We start from the raw sequence: 20,039 nt of genomic DNA on the forward strand, positions 1-20,039 counted from the left end.
CTGATCATCGAATGTATGTAGCAGAAGTGATGGAAGTACTGCAGCATGGAAACTATTGAAGCATGCAAAAAGTTAAAATATTAAAAAAAAAAAATAGAAAAGTTATCGCCGTGTTCAGAATCGCCTGATCTCTCAATATAAAAAATAATTAACCCGATCGCTAAACGCTAAATTTTTTTTAGTCGCTGCTACATTGCAATAAAATGCAATAGCGGCGATCAAGAGATCGTATCTACACCAAAATGGTATCAACCTAGACATGTTTGGTGTCTGTGAACTCGTAACGACCTGGAGAATCATAATGACACGTCAGATTTAACATTTAGTGAACACGGTTTAAAAAAAAAAAACGGAAAAAAAAAAAAACGGAAAAAAAAAAAACACAACTGTGGAATTGCACTTTTTTTTTGCAATTGCACCACAATTTTTTTTCCCGTTTTCCAGTACACTATGTTAAAACAAATGGTGTCATTCAAAAGTATGACTTGTCCCACAAAAACAAGCCCTAACATGGCCATATTGACCGAAAAATAAAAAAGTTATGGCTCTGGGAAGAAGGGGAGCAAAAAAATGAAATTCAAAAACTGAAATACCCCTGGTCAACAAGGGGTTAATATCAGCACACAGCTTCTTTTAGCCTTTGCTGGTTATTGAATATAAGGGACCCGACATTTTTTTTGTGGGGTCTCCTCTGTAATAACCAGTAAAGGCTAAGCAAACTGCTGTAAGCTGATATTAACAGCCTGGGAACCTTTATGGCTATTGGCCCGTTCCCAGAATATTACCATCAGCCCCCAACCGTTGATTTTCCCTCAGCTGGTTATTAAAAATAGGAGGGGTGCCACATAGTTTTTCCATTTATTAATATTAGCAAAAAATAAATAAAAAAACCTTTGGGGTTCCTCCCCATTTTAATAACCAGCTAAGGGAAAGCAGAAACCTGAGGGCTGCAGCACAAAGGTGTCTGCTTTCCCTTGGTTGGTTATCAAAAATGGCTCCATCCATTCCTCCCTTATTCATCTATCTATCCCTCCCATATCCATCCATCCATCATCCACTCCACTTTTACCTTTAAAAAAAAAAAAAAAAAAAAAAGACAAAATACCAGAGACAAAAAAATGGAATAAACAAACAAACAAAAAAAAAAAAAAATACAAGTGGAGGAGGGGGTGGAGGTGTACATAGGAGAGAGGGAGGAGGCCAACATTGTTTTAAAAAAAATGTTGTTAAAATTTTGGCATGCAACAAAATTAAACAAAAAAAAAATACAGTGTAACCATGGCTAGGTGCAGCTGGTAAAATTGTCTAGTCATCCAAACATATGGTCATGTCCTTTGTCCCCTTGTTCATTTTTAGGAATGTCATCTTCCCCAAGGATGCGCCTGTCTGTGATGACATCACCTGTGGTGCTAAAGACAAACTCTGACATGACACTTGCTGCAGGGCAGGCCAGCACCTCCAAGGCATACAGAGCAAGATCTGACCATGTGTCCAGTTTTGTCATCCAATAGTTAAATGGGGCAAACCCATCAGTTTCTACATGAATGTGTGTGGACACATACTCTTCCACCATGTTCTGTATACGCTGGGTCCTGCTGATACAGGCAGTATCACTTGGTGGTGCTGTATGTTGTGGTGTGCTCCTGAAATTTTGTACATTGCTTCTGTATATTAGCTTTCTGGTGCGCCAATCTGTGTATTTATTTAAAAAAATAAATGAAAAAACTTGAGTGGGGTCTCCCATAATTTTCATAAACAACTGAGGGAAAGCCAATGGCTGGGGGATGATGTTAATATTTTGGCAATAGGCCAGTATTCAAGCTATTAAAATCAGCTCACATCTGTTTGCTTACCCTATATTTGTTATTACAGGGGAGACACCCCTCCAAAAAAAATGATGTGGAGGACCCCCTATAATCCCTAACCAGCAAATGCTAAACAGAATTGCCAGCTGATATTAATAGTCTAGAAAAAGGCCATGAATATTGGCCGATTCCCAGACTAAAACCATCAGCTCTCGGCAGACCCAGAAATGGCGCATCCATTAGATGTGCCTATTCTGGCACTTAGCCTCAGTCTTCCCACTTGCCCTGGTGTGGTGGCAAGTGGGGTTAAAGTTGTGGGGTTGATGTCAGCTGACATTAAGCCCATAGGTTAGTAATAAAGATGCAAATATAGGCTGGGAAGGGCCAATATCCATGTCCCCCTTCCCAATCTGAGAATGCCAGCCCCCAGCTGTCTGATTTAGCTTGGCTGGTTGTCAAAAATGAGGGGGACCCCAAACCATTTTTTTTCTTTATTTAAATAATTAAAAAAAACAACAACAACAACAAACTGTGTGGGGCACCTCTATTTTTGATAACCAGACAATATAAAGCTGATAGCAGGGGCTTTTTATATGTTACAAAAAAAACCAGTAAATTATATAGTTTTTAATAGCTGCTACAAGTAAGAATACAAGTTACAATAAACCCTATCCTATTATGTATTAACAGTAGCAGTTAGTCAACATCCTTATTCCTGCTCAATATTAAGTGATAGAATTTAATATAAAACAATAATAATAAAAAAGGTCGGAATTTTGGTTCGGCCCTCTACTACAGTCACAGTATCTTATGTAGCCCCTTGGGAAAATTAATTGCCCACCCCTATTCTATGGAACTGCCGAAAAAAAATCCCATAGACAATGAATGGAGCAGCGAATGAGCATGTTCACCTACCATTCGAGGGAGATCGGAATGGTCAGTTCCCCCTACGCAATCAGTACGATAACTTGCTATCCTTTTAATGTCTGATTTGCGACGTTGCAGTCACAGCATTCTTGTCTAAAATTGATATCTTCATTTACACTTTCAGTAAAAACAGATTTATATTATTGCACATACAATGATCAAATCCACAATAAAAGAAGGACCGCTACGAGGCAAAACGCTCGGCCTGAGACTCCAGGTTTTGCACGATGCTCTTCAGAAGCTCCTCGTTCTGGAAGAAGTAAACATAAAGTTGTTTTTCTAATCTGTCAAACCTGCTTGACTGTAAAATCTTCCGCTTTATCCGCAGATCCTCCAGAACCTCCAGTAAAATCTTATTTAATTTGTCTAGATGTGAATATAATTGCTGAAAATTGGAAGACAGCTCCTGAAAACACAAAGGCGAAAAAAAAAAAAAGAATCATTATAAAGTGATTACACATCAGTCTATTCTTGTAAACTCAGCAAATGTGCCTCGCTCTGGGGAGAAAAATATCCTCTACACAACTGTAGACTAGACGCTCGGGACTCACGGAAAGCTGGATGACAATCCTAGAGAGATACGTAATGACAGCCATACTGGTTGTCACTTATTTTTGACAGACCTAGATGAAGTTTAAATTGGACTAAGGACTTATTCCCACTGGTTTTTGCCCCTGAAACAAAAACCTAAAGGGTTTGTTTGAATACACTTATACTGATGGCTTATCCAAAGAATAAGGCTAGGTTCACATTGCGTTAGTGCAATCCGTTTAGCGGATACGCTAACGCAATGTCCAAAAAGGGATTGCGTTTGGCAATCCCGCTAGCGCAGATGCCCGCAGCGTTCGAGGCCCATCCGAAACTAACGGCACATCGCTGATGCATGCCGAAAAAGGCATACGTTTAGCGATGCGTTACGATCCGTTAGCACATTGCAGTCAATGGGTGCGCTAACGGATCCGTTACATAGCGTTCATTGCACCAATTTCGCCATGTAACGGATTCCGTTAGCGGACACCCACTAACGCAATGTGAACCTAGCCTAAGTGATATCAGATCTGTGAGAGTCCGACACCCTCGCAATCAGCTGTTCAGCTTTGTGAACTGTGTAGTGGTCACTGCAGGGTGCCGCAGATCTATTATGTTCTCTGTGTCGGCCATGTGACAGCCAGTCCCAATTACAGCACAGACGTAGCCTAAGAAGTACTCACTGGGGTACTTAACATAAGTTCGCTTCCATCCGGATACATATAATCTTGTAATGTCTTCAGATTGGATTCGAGCTTTGATATATAAAGGGACTGTTCTTGCTCAGAGACGGCGAGCTGGTCCTTTAGAGACTGGGTGTCCAGGGATAGCTTCTGCGCCAGAGATTCTAGACCGCTGTACGTTCTGAAGAGTTTCTGAGTGTCATCTCCGTCCAGAAGCTCAAATAATCTGCAAAACAATAGTGCACAATAGTATGGTTACTGGCCTAGGACACTGCGGATCCAACTGGTTGTTCAAGGGTTATTCTCATCTCAGTCCTGAATGGCTGAGACAGGAATAACTCTGTGAATCATTGACCCCGAATGTAGAGGTAGAGAGATGGCCAAGGAATGAATGGGAGTTACAGACTTAGCACAGCTCATTGCTGTTTCCATAGATCCATGGCTAATGGTCAGAGCATGATGACGTAAAGCTGGGATAACCATCGGTCGAACGCTCGGTCAAACGCTCGGTCAAACGCTCGGTCAAACGCTCGGTCAAACGCTCGGTCAGCAAACAGTAGAGGTGGTGCAAATGGATTCGCAGGACCCTTTCCATCAACCAGGTAAGTAATATGTGGCCGCTGGATGGGAGACCTGAGAACCGCTTCTTACCAGATGGTTTCTGCAGCTCTTCTTTTGATTAGGCCGGCTAATCAAGAGGTGATTTTTCCGATCTCGTACAGCGACCACAGATTATTGAGATGGCTATAAGATCGGGTCCTGGGAATCAATTTGCACCAACTTGAGCAGGCAACTATCTGGTCCAACTTCCCCCATACACAGAAGCAATAGGCTCGGCCAGACTTTCAGTTTTTTTTCAATGAGAAGAGAGGAGAAAGCAGCTGCTGGTCCAAAAAAACAAAAGGATAGGCCGTTGAAATTTCAATAGCCCGATTCTTCCTTTCCCTGACATGATATAGGGGCAGTGAACCTAATTTCTGTGATGTATCATTTACAGGGCTGGGTGTTACTGTCTCAGAAAAATCAGCGATTTAATCACCAGGAGATTATTACTAGAGGACTAGGTGTCTCGTGCCTCCTGGTCAACTGCTCTATGTAACCCCGCCCACACCACTGATTGGCAGCTTTCTACTTCAGCAAAGTGTACACAGAAAGCTGCCAATGAAGTGTGGGTGGAGTTATAGACAGAAAGCTGCCAATCATTGGTCAGGGAGGTGCTATACACAGCTCAGTATTCAGAGCTCTGCCAGATCTGCAGCAGAAAAAACAGTAATTCTATGAAAATGACAGCATGCAGCCCAGTGACATCACTGGAGTCCGGTTCTCCGCCCCTGTGTCATACTGCTATCAGATTACATAGTAAAAACATGCTGTCATATTCCCGTTATTAACCTTTCAGGCATGAAAAAATTAGATGGGAATAAACCTTTAACAATTTCCCTAGCACAAAACCTCAGGCATTACAACCCAGTGACCTGACTTTGAGGTAAACCTTAATAAGCTACCGTAATTCACACACATTTACCAATTCAGGAGCACAAAGGGACACGGCATTTACAAAAGTCGCCCATGATGGGGTCATCTAAAATGCACCCATAGCGCAGAGGCCTTTAAGTGTAGGCCTCCTGCAAGGACTGCTGACATCTTACCATGACCAGGCCAACAAAGGCCTCAATCACTGAACAATTTAATTATTTTTTTGCCTCTGCTCTTTAGCAGCCATAACTTTTTTTTTCTGACTTGACTGTATTATGCTCTGTTTCATGCGGGAGAAATTATTTTTACTGCTGTTTTGAGATACCGTACATACGAATTACAAAAATGAAAATGAAATTTTTTTTCATATTTTTTTACTGTTCACAATTCACATCAAAAATGATTTTTTTTAATTCTTTATGTACTTTTTATCTTGCATATTTGTGTATGTATGTATGTATGTATGTATGTATGTATGTATGTATGTATGTATATATATATATATATATATATATATATATATATTATATAGCTGTGCAAATTAATTGGGACAAAGCATTTTTTAAGTAAAATCATAAGTTGGTTACAGTCAGTGATTCAGACCAGTTTTAAATATATAATAAATATATCTTGGTCGACTAGCCAGTGGAAAAAGGATTAGTGTGTAACGGTGCATTATAACATTTTAATATTACATTTTCAAAAATATTTGCTTTTTTGCTTTGTCCCATTTAATTTGCACGGCACTGTATAATATATATATTATATATATATATATATATATATATATATATATATATATATATATATATATATATATATATATATATATATATATATATATATATATATATACAGTTAGGGCCAGAAATATTTGGACAGTGACACAAGTTTTGTTATTTTAGCTGTTTACAAAAACATGTTCAGAAATACAATTATATATATAATATGGGCTGAAAGTGCACACTCCCAGCTGCAATATGATAGTTTCCACATCCAAATCGGAGAAAGGGTTTAGGAATCATAGCTCTGTAATGCATAGCGTCCTCTTTTTCAAGGGACCAAAAGTAATTGGACAATGGACTCTAAGGGCTGCAATTAACTCTGAAGGCGTCTCCCTCGTTAACCTGTAATCAATGAAGTAGTTAAAAGGTCAGGGGTGGATTCCAGGTGTGTGGTTTTGCATTTGGAAGCTGTTGCTGTGAGCAGACAACATGCGGTCAAAGGAACTCTCAATTGAGGTGAAGCAGAACATCCTGAGGCTGAAAAAAAAGAAAAAATCCATCAGAGATAGCAGACACGCTTGGAGTAGCAAAATCAACAGTTGGGTACATTCTGAGAAAAAAGGAATTGACTGGTGAGCTTGGGAACTCAAAAAGGCCTGGGCGTCCACGGATGACAACAGTGGTGGATGATCGCCGCATACTTAATTTGGTGAAGAAGAACCCGTTCACAACATCAACTGAAGTCCAGAACACTCTCAGGGAAGTAGGTGTATCTGTCTCTAAGTCAACAGTAAAGAGAAGACTCCATGACAGTAAATACAAAGGGTTCACATCTAGATGCAAACCATTCATCAATACCAAAAATAGACAGGCCAGAGTTAAATTTGCAGAAAAACACCTCAAGAAGCCAGCTCAGTTCTGGAAAAGTATTCTATGGACAGATGAGACAAAGATCAACCTGTACCAGAATGATGGGAAGAAAAAAGTTTGGAGAAGAAAGGGAACGGCACATGATCCAAGGCACACCACATCCTCTGTAAAACATGGTGGAGGCAACGTGATGGCATGGGCATGCATGGCTTTCAATGGCACTGGGTCACTTGTGTTTATTGATGACATAAGAGCAGACAAGAGTAGCCGGATGAATTCTGAAGTGTACCGGGATATACTTTCAGCCCAGATTCAGCCAAATGCTGCAAAGTTGATTGGACGGCGCTTCATAGTACAGATGGACAATGACCCCAAGCATACAGCCAAAGCTACCCAGGAGTTCATGAGTGCCAAAAAGTGGAACATTCTGCAATGGCCAAGTCAATCTCCAGATCTAAACCCAATTGAGCATGCATTTCACTTGCTCAAATCCAGACTTAAGACGGAAAGACCCACAAACAAGCAAGACCTGAAGGCTGCGGCTGTAAAGGCCTGGCAAAGCATTAAGAAGGAGGAAACCCAGCGTTTGGTGATGTCCATGGGTTCCAGACTTAAGGCAGTGATTGCCTCCAAAGGATTTGCAACAAAATATTGAAAATAAAAATATTTTGTTTGGGTTATGTTTATTTGTCCAATTACTTTTGACCTCCTAAAATGTGGAGTGTTTGTAAAGAAATGTGTACAATTCCTACATTTTCTATCAGATATTTTTGTTCAACCCTTCAAATTAAACGTTACAATCTGCACTTGAATTCTGTTGTAGAGGTTTCATTTCAAATCCAATGTGGTGGCATGCAGAGCCCAACTCGCGAAAATTGTGTCACTGTCCAAATATTTCTGGCCCTAACTGTATATTATATATATATATATATATATATATATATATATATATATATATATATATATATATATATATATATATATATATATATATATATATATATATATACACATATACATACATACAGTGCCTACAAGTAGCATTCAACCCCCTGCAGATTTAGCAGGTTTAATAAGATGCAAATAAGTTAGAGCCTTCAAACTTCAAACAAGAGCAGGATTTATTAACAGATGCATAAATCTTACAAACCAAAAAGTTTTGTTGCTCAGTTACATTTTTATAAATTTTAAACATAAAAGTGTGGGTCAATTATTATTCAACCCCTAGGTTTAATATTTTGTGGAATAACCTTTGTTTGCAATTACAGCTAATAATCGTCTTTTATAAGACCTGATCAGGCCGGCACAGGTCTCTGGAGTTATCTTGGCCCACTCCTCCATGCAGATCTTCTCCAAGTTATCTAGGTTCTTTGGGTGTCTCATGTGGACTTTAATCTTGAGCTCCTTCCACAAGTTTTCAATTGGGTTAAGGTCAGGAGACTGACTAGGCCACTGTAACACCTTGATTTTTTGTCTCTTGAACCAGGCCTTGGTTTTCTTGGCTGTGTGCTTTTGGTCGTTGTCTTGTTGGAAGATGAAATGACGACCCATCTTAAGATCCTTGATGGAGGAGTGGAGGTTCTTGGCCAAAATCTCCAGGTAGGCCGTGCTATCCATCTTCCCATGGATGCGGACCAGATGGCCAGGCCCCTTGGCTGAGAAACAGCCCCACAGCATGATGCTGCCACCACCATGCTAAACTGTAGGGATGGTATTCTTGGGGTCGTATGCAGTGCCATCCAGTCTCCAAACGTCACGTGTGTGGATGGCACCAAACATCTCGATCTTGGTCTCATCAGACCAGAGAACCTTGAACCAGTCAGTCTCAGAGTCCTCCAAGTGATCATGAGCAAACTGTAGACGAGCCTTGACATGACGCTTTGAAAGTAAAGGTACCTTACGGGCTCGTCTGGAACAGAGACCATTGCGGTGGAGTACGTTACTTATGGTATTGACTGAAACCAATGTCCCCACTGCCATGAGATCTTCCCGGAGCTCCTTCCTTGTTGTCCTTGGGTTAGCCTTGACTCTTCGGACAAGCCTGGCCTCGGCACGGGAGGAAACTTTCAAAGGCTGTCCAGGCTGTGGAAGGCTAACAGTAGTTCCATAAGCCTTCCACTTCCGGATGATGCTCCCAACAGTGGAGACAGGTAGGCCCAACTCCTTGGAAAGGGTTTTGTACCCCTTGCCAGCCTTGTGACCCTCCACGATCTTGTCTCTGATGGCCTTGGAATGCTCCTTTGTCTTTCCCATGTTGACCATGTATGAGTGCTGTTCACAAGTTTGGGGAGGGTCTTAAATAGTCAGAAAAGGCTGGAAAAAGAGATTAATCCAAACATGTGAAGCTCATTGTTCTTTGTGCCTGAACTACTTCTTAATACTTTAGGGGAACCAAACAGAATTCTGGTGGGTTGAGGGTTTGAATAATAAATGACCCTCTAAAAAGACTTTTCACAATTTAAAAAAAAAATAAACAAAGAAATAACATTCTTTTTTGCTGCAGTGCATTTCACACTTCCAGGCTGATCTACAGTCCAAATGTCACAATGCCAAGTTAATTCCAAATGTGTAAACCTGCCAAATCTGCAGGGGGTTGAATACTACTTGTAGGCACTGTATATGTATATATATATATATATCTCCAACATATTCCGCAGCGCTTTACAAATTATAGAGGGGACTTGTTCAGACAATAGACATTACAGCATAACAGAAATCACAGTTCAAAATAGATACCAAGAGGAGTGAGGACCCTGCTCGCAAGCTACAAACTATGAGGAAAAAGGGAGACACGAGAGGTGGATGGTAACAATTGCTTTAGTTATTCGGACCGGCCATAGTGTAAGGCTCAGGTGTTCATGTAAAGCTGCATGAACCAGATATCAGCCTAAGTATGTAGCAGTACAGACACAGAGGGTTAATAACTGCATAAAGTGTATGAGAACATAATGCGAGGAACCTGATTATGTTTTTTTTATTTTTTATGATAGGTCACACAGGGATCATTAGGTTAATGCGTTGAGGCGGTAAGCCAATCTGAACAAATGAGTTTTTAGGGCAGACTTAAAACTGTGTGGATTGGGGATTAATCGTATTAACCTGGGTAGTGCATTCCAAAGAATCGGCGCAGCACGTGTAAAGTCTTGGAGACGGGAGTGGGAGGTTCTGATTATTGAGGATGCTAACCTGAGGTCATTAGCGGAGCGGAGGGCACGGGTAGGGTGGTAGACTGAGACCAGAGAGGAGATGTAGGGTGGTGCTGAGCCATGGAGTGCTTTGTGGATGAGGGTAGTAGTTTTGTACTGGATTCTTGAGTGGATGGGTAACCAGTGTAATGACTGGCACAAGGTAGAGGCATCGGTGTAACGGTTGGTGAGGAATATGATCCTGGCTGCAGCATTCAGCACAGATTGCAGCGGGGAGAGTTTGGTAAGAGGGAGGCCGAATAGTAGAGAGTTACAATAGTCCAGACGAGAATGAATAAGTGAAGCAGTAAGAGTTTTTGCAGAGTCGAAAGTAAGAAAAGGGCGAATTCTAGAAATGTTTTTGAGGTGCAGATAAGAAGAGCGAGCCAGTGATCGAATGTGGGGGGTGAATGAAAGCTCGGAATCAAGGATGACCCCAAGGCAGCGGGCATGTTGGTGGGGAGTAATGGTGGAACCACACACGGAGATGGCAATGTCAGGCAAAGGAAGGTTAGTAGAGGGAGAGAACACAAGGAGTTCAGTTTTAGACAGGTTCAGTTTCAGATAGAGAGAGGACATGATGTTAGAGACAGCGGTAAGACAATCACTGGTGTTTCCTAAAAAGGTCGGCGTGATAACAGGAGAAGAGGTGTATAATTGAGTGTCATCAGCATAGAGATGGTACTGGAAATCATCTACTGTTTGTCCAATAGGGGTGGTATACAAAGAGAAGAGGAGGGGGCCTAGGACTGATCCTTGAGGAACCCCAACAGTAAGGGGAAGGTGAGAGGAGGAGGAACCATCAAAACATACAGTGAAGGATCGGTCAGAGAGATAGGAGGAGAACCAAGAGAGAACGGTGTCCTTGAGGCCGATGGAGCGGAGCATATTGAGGAGGAGCTGATGATCCACAGTATCGAATGCTGTGGAGAGATCCAAGAGAATTAGCATGGAGTAGTGACCATTAGATTTAGCTGTTAGTAGATCATTAGAGACTTTAGTGAGGGCAGTTTCAGTAGAGTGTAAAGAGCAGAAACCAGATTGAAGAGGGTCGAGAAGAGAGTTATCTGAGAGATAGCGGGTAAGACGGGAGTGGACCAGGCGTTCGAGGAGTTTAGAGATGAAGGGAAGATTAGAGACAGGTTTGTAGTTAGCGGCACAGTTTTGATCGAGGGATGGTTTTATAAGTAATGGATGTATGATGGCATGCTTAAATGTGGAGGGAAAAATACCGGAAGTGAGAGAAAGGTTGAATATTTTTGTTAGGTGATAGGTGACAGCCGGGGAAAGGGACTGGAGGAGATGTGACGGAATGGGGTCACTGGTGCAAGGAGCCTGACTACTTCTTCTTCTTCTGTAACTGGTTCAAAGTCAAAGAATGAACTAGATGCAGTGGGGGAGGGAGGACAGTGAATGGTATGAAGAGATTGGGAGATGATTTCCTGTCGAATGTGGTCAATTTTTTCTTTGAAGTAATTGGCCAGATCGTCAGCGCGGAGATCCGTGGTTGGGGCCTGCACTCTTGGGTTGAGTAAGGACTGGAAAGTGTCAAAGAGACGTTTAGGGTTATTTGACAGTGAGGTGATCAGGGTGTTGAAATAGGTTTGCTTGGAGAGGTGAAGGGCAGAGTTGTATGTTTTTAGCATGAACTTATAATGGATGAAATCTTCGGGTAGATTAGATTTTCTCCACAGACGGTCAGCGCACCTGGAGCACCGCTGCAGGAAACAATACAGCGTGTGCCACGGTTGTCGCCGTCTGTGCTGAGTTGTTCTATGTATAGGAGGTGCAGCTTCATCCAGGGCACTTTGCAGGGTTTCATTGTAATGCAGAATCAGGACATGAGATGGAGGAGATTGGGGCCAATGAGGACTGCAAGTTCTTCATAAGTTTCTGGGTGTTAAGGGACACTGTCACCTGAATTTGGAAGGAACAATCTTCAGCCATAGGGGCGGGGTTTTCGGGTGTTTGATTCACCCTTTCCTTACCCGCTGGCTGCATTCTGGCCGCAATATTGGATTGAAGTTCATTCTCTGTCCTCCATAGTACATGCTTGCGCAAGCGTGTACTATGGAGTACAGAGAATGAACTTCAAACCAATATTACAGCCAGAATGCAGCCAGCGAGCGGGTAAGGAAAGGGTGAATCAAACACCCGAAAACCCCGCCTCTATGGCTGAAGATTGTTCCCTCCAAATTCAGGTGACAGTGTCCCTTTAATGGCCTGTATGTTTCTATAAGTGTGGAACGTGGGGGTGACCTGAGCGGGATGGCAGTTCTTGAGATAGATAGATAGATAGATAGATATATCTATATCTATTATAGATTTTTTCGTTTACATAATTTGTTCCACAAAAGTTCAGCAAAGATTTTTTTTTCTCCCCTGTAACCAGGGCATTAATAGGGGCTCCAATTACAGTGGAAAAGAGCCCTAATTGTGAAGAATAGAAAATTCAATGACCAGACAGGTCACTATTTTGTATTAATATCTATTTACTAATTATATGGCACTACCTGCAAATGACCCAAAAAGAAAATAAACTTCTTGCAATGATATCTTGTTCTATAAGAACAGCCAATGACAAGCTGCAAAACCTTCTGGGGTCATGTGGGAAAATACAACGTCAACACAGGATGCTGGGTGGTACAGAGATCAAGAGTGAGGGACCAAAAAAACAAAAACAACAAAAAAACACTGGGGAAGGCGAGTGCAGTTCTCCGGACATGCTGTAATTTTGTGGCGACTTACTGCTCTCGCCTTAACTAGTTCAGACTGCGACTCTCAGAGCCGGAGATACATAAGCATTTTTTGCAACTTGTAATTGGACCTTGAGAAATCAGGATCCTGTCTGTCTGTCAGTTGACCCAGCGCCTGTTCCCTCCTGCCACCCGTCAATCACACGATTGATAGAACGAGAGGAGGCGGCGCTGTTAGTGTTTCCCATTACTGTATTTACGGCGCTCATCCATGCTGTGAATATAGGGATCAGGAAGGCAGAGATGACACTTGGCTCCCTGCTTACTCTGCAATGACATTTTAAAATGTCACTGTAGAGTAAAATGTGGAGCGGCTGGACGTTAAAGTCGCATGCGATTAAAGACATAAGTTTAGGATATAGTCTGTAAAGCCATTATCTATTACGATAGTATGCAGCTTTGGGATAATTGACCATCTTACCCATGGGCGGCTGAATCTCTAGAGTCGATGTTGATCCTTGGCTTGGTTGACACCAACAAAGGACCCTCAGACATCATCATTAATCTTGCTTCTAGACTGTCGGCGCTTTGTCTCAGCTTTTGAATTAAGGCTTCCAGTTGGCGGTTCACAGTTCTGTGTTTCCTTAACTCCAGCTCAAAGCCGAGGAGTAAAAGCTCGAAGGAGGCCTTCTGCTTCATCAGATGGTGGCAGACCAGTTCCTGCCTGGACGTGTATAAACGGTAGCGATCTATCTGCATATCGTACTCTCTTTTAACAATGGGCATTTTCAGCCTCTGAGAGCTCTCCCGGACTAGGGCTGGAAGAGTCTCCTTTTTGATGGATTCGATATGATTTTCAATCTTTGACGTCTCATCCTTCAAGCTTGATATTCTCAGGGTTAGCTTGTCTTTACGAAAGGCCTTTGTAATGCAAAGAAATCAGGTATTAGCAAATAAAACATAAAAAACAAGGAAACCAAAGCAGAAAAAAGACAGGTCTGGAGAACGGATGTTGGGTGTTTTTTATGTGGGTAGTTTTTTTCATGTAAGAGGCTTTTTTTTTTTTGCATTTTTAAAGTTTCAAGAAATGTCATGCCATGATCCCTTTGACTTGCAGGTCTCTTCCTATGTATGTATATAAGGATAGACTTAAGTCAACTAAAGAGGGGCAGAGATAGGCCAGACTACATCGGACTAGTCATCCGACAGGAATAGTCCACTGCTGGCTTTTCACTGTTTTTCCGAAATGTTGCTGCATTTCCGAGTAAAACATATCTGGCAGTAATTGCACAGGTGGTGTCTGATTCATGCACCTGTGGTTCGCGCAGCATGAATGTGATGACAGGTTGCCTTTAAGTGTCACGTTTAAGCATTTGCATGGGACTGATTAAACTGTGAATTTCCAGAACCAATAACACGCTTACCTTGCTCTGAGCGGCACTGGCATTGGCCTCCACCCATTGTAGACCAGCCATTAAACTTGAATGCTTGGCCTTCGCCTCTATGAGCTTGTGTCTGGCACTGATGTAAGCCACCTGGAGTCTCATTGTCTCCTTGCACTTTTCCTCGAGGGCCGGATCATCCTGGCTATCCCCGTCCAGCTGAATTTGCTTAAAATCTTTATTCGTCTCCTCTCTACACTTTGAGAGATTTTCTAAGAAATGTTCTTTAGTGAACTGTGTGAGTGTGGCCGTGCTCTGTTCTTCACATGATAAGTATTTATCTAGGAGGACCTGGAATAAGAAGATGGGTGGTGATGAGGAGGACGTTGGACCCTTCTCATCGAGGCAATAGAAAGAAATGAGCCTCTGGATGCTCGCCAAAAGAGCCTGGAGCTCACGGTTCATCTTGTTGCCGATCACTTGCAGGTCGCTCAAGGTTTCATTCAAGGCTTTGGCCTCCTTGTCTTCTATATCTTTGAATTTCAGACATGAGTGGTGGTTGGCGGACGCCATCATCTGAAGCTTATTACGCCTATGTAGGTGCAGCCCTCGTAATTTCTGCAGGTTGCTAAGTTCTTCCTCTAACTTCTCCACCGTCACCTCCTCCAACGCAGAGACCTTAGAGCTGGAGGATTTGCATGTCTTCATCACCTCCTCTAAAGCCTTTTCATCCAGTAGAGCCTTTCCAGACTCCTTCAATTCATTAACGGCCTGCAGTTTGTCTTCTGACGCCACGTTTTGCTCAGTGATGCTGGCACAGAACCAGTCTAGGAAAGATTTAGCATCTGTGGTTTCAAACAGCCAGTCAAAGTCTTCTCCGTTCAACTTAGAGGCTTTAGGATAGTTCACCTTCCTCAACGTGTTAACAAAGCGATCTCCGGAATTCATGATTGTCTCTGTACAAATGATACAAGTAAAGAAAAGTTAAATCACAAATTCCGAGCATGTTACTACCTTTCATTAGTTGGGACTGGTAGCTCGCCATTAACGAAATCATGTTCCATGACTACAGGTCGCCGTGTTGCCCTAAATTGGCTGAGCAGGATTATAAAAACATAGCACCTGTCTCCAAAAAATAAAAAAAGCACCAAACCTGTCCTGTCCATGGATTTTAAATGGCACTGGACCAAAGCCCCATTCACCTTCCAAACCTGTAGCTAAATAAGCAGAATATGGTGCAGATTTTACAGCTGCAATATTAAGCAGCAGATATGCCCCGTGAGTATATAATTTAAGATCGGGATCAGACAATTGTCCCATTCTTCATTTGTGCCATATGTCATACTTTTCATGCATCAAAGACTAAAAAAAATACAAGGCCAAACAGAGATTCTTATGTTAATTGCACTGGATCTGTCAAAAACAAAATCCGTATAATTGGCGTATGTATGGTACCAATTTTTTATGGACCCATTGAATTTAACTGGTGAGCCTGACCCAAAAACGCATCGGAATAGTGCCTGGCGTGATTTTGTACAAGCAAACCATTGGTCCACATCTAAAACCATTCATTTCAACTACCCCCACTAACTTGCGTTGGTCTGTCTGAGCTCTGCTTGGCACATGGACATTTATTTTATTTATTTGACGACCTTCGGCTCGATCTCGTCCCATGGTGACTTGATGGATGAACACATTGTAGGAAGATCGATCTTGTAAGCCTAGGTAGATCCACCAAGGTCTTCTCTGCAGTTATCTTGATAGTATCAAGCCATTGCGCTGCTGGTCTTCTTCTTCGCCTTATTCCTTCCATTCTCCTTACCATGATGTCCTTCTCCAGTGATCGCTCTCTTCGTATGATGTGTCCAAAGTAGGCAAGTCGTTCACTTGGTGATCCTTGCTTTGAGTGACATGTCTGGCTTCATTTCTTCCTAAATTGATTTGCTTGTTCTTCTTGCCATACATGGCACTGATAACATCCTTTTCCAGCACCACATTTCGATGGCATTGATTCTTCTTCTGTCTGGTTTCTTTATCGTCCATGGACATTATAAGCATTGAAAATACACTCGCTTCAAAAGCCTTAAAATCCCTGTGCACCTTGAGTAAGGCTAGGTTCACATTGCGTTAGGGCAATCCGTTTAGTGCATAGCGCTAGCGGATTGCGCTAACGCAATGTCTTTAGAGGGATCGCGTTTGCCGATCCCCGATCTGCGCTAGCGAGGAACGGACCTCAGACACTGCAAGCAGCGTCCGAGGTCCGTCACAAAATAACGGCACATCGCTAGTGTGTGCCGAAAATGGCATGCGCTAGCGATGCGCTACAGATAAAAGTCACATTGCCGTCAATGGTTGCGCTAACGGACCTGTTGCATGGCGTTAATTGCGACAATTTTGCCAAGCAACGGATTCCGTTAGCGTTAACCCATTAACGCAATGTGAACCTAGCCTTAGCCCTATGTCCAAGGCCAGTTTTACACATCTGCACTCGTATTGCAATCTCCAGCCTGACTGCCGAGTCTCCTGACATACGCTAACCGCCTCTTGTGCTGCTGAGCTCGGGTCAGTCCGTGTACGGACATACGAATTTAACCTAAACCCGCAGTCAGACGTCCATTTTTCTCAGAGAGAACACTTACCCTTTATAGTCTATGGATCCGTTGACATGTCTTTGGGAATCAAGTGTCTGGAAAACTGAGTCAGAGATCAATGCGTCTGTGGGAAAAACAGAGACACCATCTTAGTGCGGCGTTTTGTTTTGTTTTAATGGATAGGAGAAGCCTGTAAGTTCATTTTTTGCACCACAAAAAAAAAAGGATGCCAGACTGATGACAAAAATGGACAAACAGATTAAACATCAATTAAAACTGGTCAAAAACGCGAATTTTTTCACAATATCTGAATGAAGGCCTTCGTCTCGATGATTCCCTGATATATGCCATGTGTCAATAGCCACAAGGCAAAAAAACAAAAGGTATATATACAGTATGTGGTACATGGTTTTTGCGTCAGCGTGTGAATGGATATGTTAAATGTGAGCCTTTTCCTAGCATATACGTCAGATGTTACCCCCAACGTTGCCTAACGACATGCAATAAATGTGAAACATACCCACAAATAGTATAAAACCTCATTAATAAATCTACAAGAATCTATCTGCACCCCACAAACTGATAAACTCTAGCCCCTTCTTGACCAATCCTCATTTTTTTCTTTTTTTGTGACACATTGTACTTTATGTTACCTTTTAATTTCTTTATGAAAAATATTGAGAATTTTACAATTATTTTTTTTTTTTAAGTTCGCAGTTTACAAATTTTCATTCTTTATATTTTTAAACCAAATAGTCATACCACACAGACTAGGCAATAAACCATTAATTAACAATAAAATTACCAGTATGTCTACATTACAACAGCATCATTCATTGAGCGTTCTTTTATTTTATTTTTTTTTATAGCGTTTTTTTAGCGTAGTTTATTAGCGTTTTTTTTATTGTTCTTTTGTTTTGTTAGGATGTTAAAAGGGCTAAAGCAGCAATTTTTCTATTTTTTTTCAAGGAAGCTTAGAAAATATTCTTTTTAGGGACCTTTTTCAGTTTTGAAGAGATTTTGGAGAGGCATATAGATTGGAAATGCCCCCAAATGAGACTATTTTAAAAATGGCACCTCTTGAAGTGTTCAATTCCGTGCCCAGGATGTTTGCCTTAGAGCACCTGAAGATTTAACAAAGTGGAATGGCGAAATAAGTGACATTTTTTTTCCACTAAAATGTTGCTAACGGTCTAACAGGTCACCATAGCGGGCAGACGCCCGAGGACGTTATTTGGCTTCAGGTTGCTGTGGCAACCTTCAGGACAAAACGATCGCAGGGAGCCAAAGGCGCTCGCTCCTTCTATTAACCACCTTGGTGCCGCCATCGCTGGTGACAACAGCATCCAGGTGGGTTAAACGGACGCGACCGAAGCAAACGCCGATCGTGGCCGATGTAGCTGGGTGTCGGTGATAATAAACAGCTGACACTCGCTTTATTTCCGCCCTTCGGGGGGCGCTATTCTCTTATTCATCGGGTCAGTAAAACGGCATATTGGCGATTAAGGGGCTAAGCACAATATGGCGATATCAGTGGTGCCCTAACACTACTTTTTCGGATTAATGCTCTCAGTTTGACACCGTTTTCAAGATCTCTGCTTGCTGTCAGTAAATACGGAAGTTGAAAACCCATTCTAACCACTGACATACACAGGTGCAGGGGTCACTACAGTATATCAGAGCTGTGACAAGACCAGGACAGGGGGCCAGACACTATTCACTGACAGCAAGGGTGAGAAGGCTGGAAAACAGCACAGGGAGCTACAGATCAACCTGAGAAAACAGGTAGTGTCTCCCATAGCAACTAATAACAGGGCAGCATAGATAAAGAAAGCAGCAACCTCATTGGTTTGTAAAGGAGACACGACTGTGCATAGCAACCAAAACCAGTGTAGCATAGTGAAAGCAGCAACCTTATTGGTAGCTATAGAGGATACCACTATACATAGCAACCAATAACAGTGTAGTATAGATAATGAAAGCTGCAACCTTATTGGTAGCTATCAGACACCACTGTACGTTGTAACCAATAACAGTGCAGTACAGACAATGAAAGCTGCAATCTTATTGGTAGCTAAAGGAGACACGACTGTGCATAGCAACCAATAACAGTGTAGCATAGTGAAAGCAGCAACCGTATTGGTAGCTATCTGGCACCACTGTATGTTGTAACCAATAACAGTGCAGTATAATGACAGCAGCTACCTTATTGGTAGCTACCAAAAACACCTCTGTACATTGTAACCAATAACAGTGCAGTATAGATAATGAAAGCAGCAACGTTATTGGTCGTTACAGATAAATCTTAAATTCCTATATAGTTCTATCTGCGCAATGCATTCCGGGACTTGTGGTTCAAGCCAACGCGTTATTACATGGCTACGAATGTGACTAAACGCCGATTACAGCCTCCGGTATACGCCTAGCAGTATATAATGTCATGCCATACGTACTTTTTTTCTCTGACTATTTTTCCCGCTGCCGGTTCCATACTGAATTCAATCATGTGACGTCACGATAAAAACTACGGAGCGTTGCGAGGACCAAAATGAGTGGAAAACCGCGCCAGTCGTCCAATACACACCCATAGCGTCATTTGACCAAAAGAGGGCAGCAACGCGACGCGAAATATAGTTACAGTTTAAAAATAACCGTCCGGGAGGGGGCGCTGACGGGCGCTGTGAGGTTTCCCGCCTTCAGTGACTCGGCGTCCTGAGGAGAAATTGTACGTGAGGGAATTGGGAGTTGGTGTCGCCGCCATGTTCACGGTGCATTCTCCATGATCACTGCTGTATGTGGAGACCGAAAACTGACCACAGAAGTCTCATCATCAGCTGGTTTATGGCCGCCACATTCCTTGTGTTGTGTGAGGCCGGGTATATTGTGTTACTGACATGGGTACATGGGATGTGAGGAATGTGTATTGTTCCAGCGTTAGCTATGCGGTATAACTGTGCTGAGATCTGTAGTCTGTGGGTACAAATACGCGGATATCAAAATTATATTTTATTTTTCACTACTCGGGACACAATTTTTTTTTTAAGTTTGCTTTATGTGCTCTTGTTTTGAGAGACATCAATTTTTTCCTTCTTTGGACATCTGAACGAGGCCTAACAGTGACCTTAGTGATAACTAATTTTCCCACACAGTATGACACCTGCCAGTGCCCCT

The 20,039-nt window shown here is 42.2% G+C and overlaps 1 protein-coding gene across 1 annotated transcript; it reads right to left on the reverse strand.

The window, feature by feature from the left end:
- Positions 1–2,413: 2,413 nt before the first annotated feature.
- HAUS3 (HAUS augmin like complex subunit 3) lies at positions 2,414–19,387 on the reverse strand. Its single transcript, XM_069744877.1, has 6 exons — positions 19,322–19,387; positions 16,917–16,992; positions 14,320–15,233; positions 13,377–13,816; positions 3,944–4,169; positions 2,414–3,138 (listed from the first exon to the last, which is right to left on the reverse strand). The coding sequence occupies exons 3-6, from the start codon at positions 15,223–15,225 to the stop codon at positions 2,917–2,919; spliced, it is 1,794 nt and encodes a 597-aa protein (XP_069600978.1). The 5' UTR covers positions 15,226–15,233; positions 16,917–16,992; positions 19,322–19,387; the 3' UTR covers positions 2,414–2,916.
- Positions 19,388–20,039: the final 652 nt, after the last annotated feature.

This window comes from Ranitomeya imitator, chromosome 1 (genome assembly GCF_032444005.1).
Source record: "Ranitomeya imitator isolate aRanImi1 chromosome 1, aRanImi1.pri, whole genome shotgun sequence".
NCBI classification, from domain to species: Eukaryota; Metazoa; Chordata; class Amphibia; order Anura; family Dendrobatidae; genus Ranitomeya; species Ranitomeya imitator.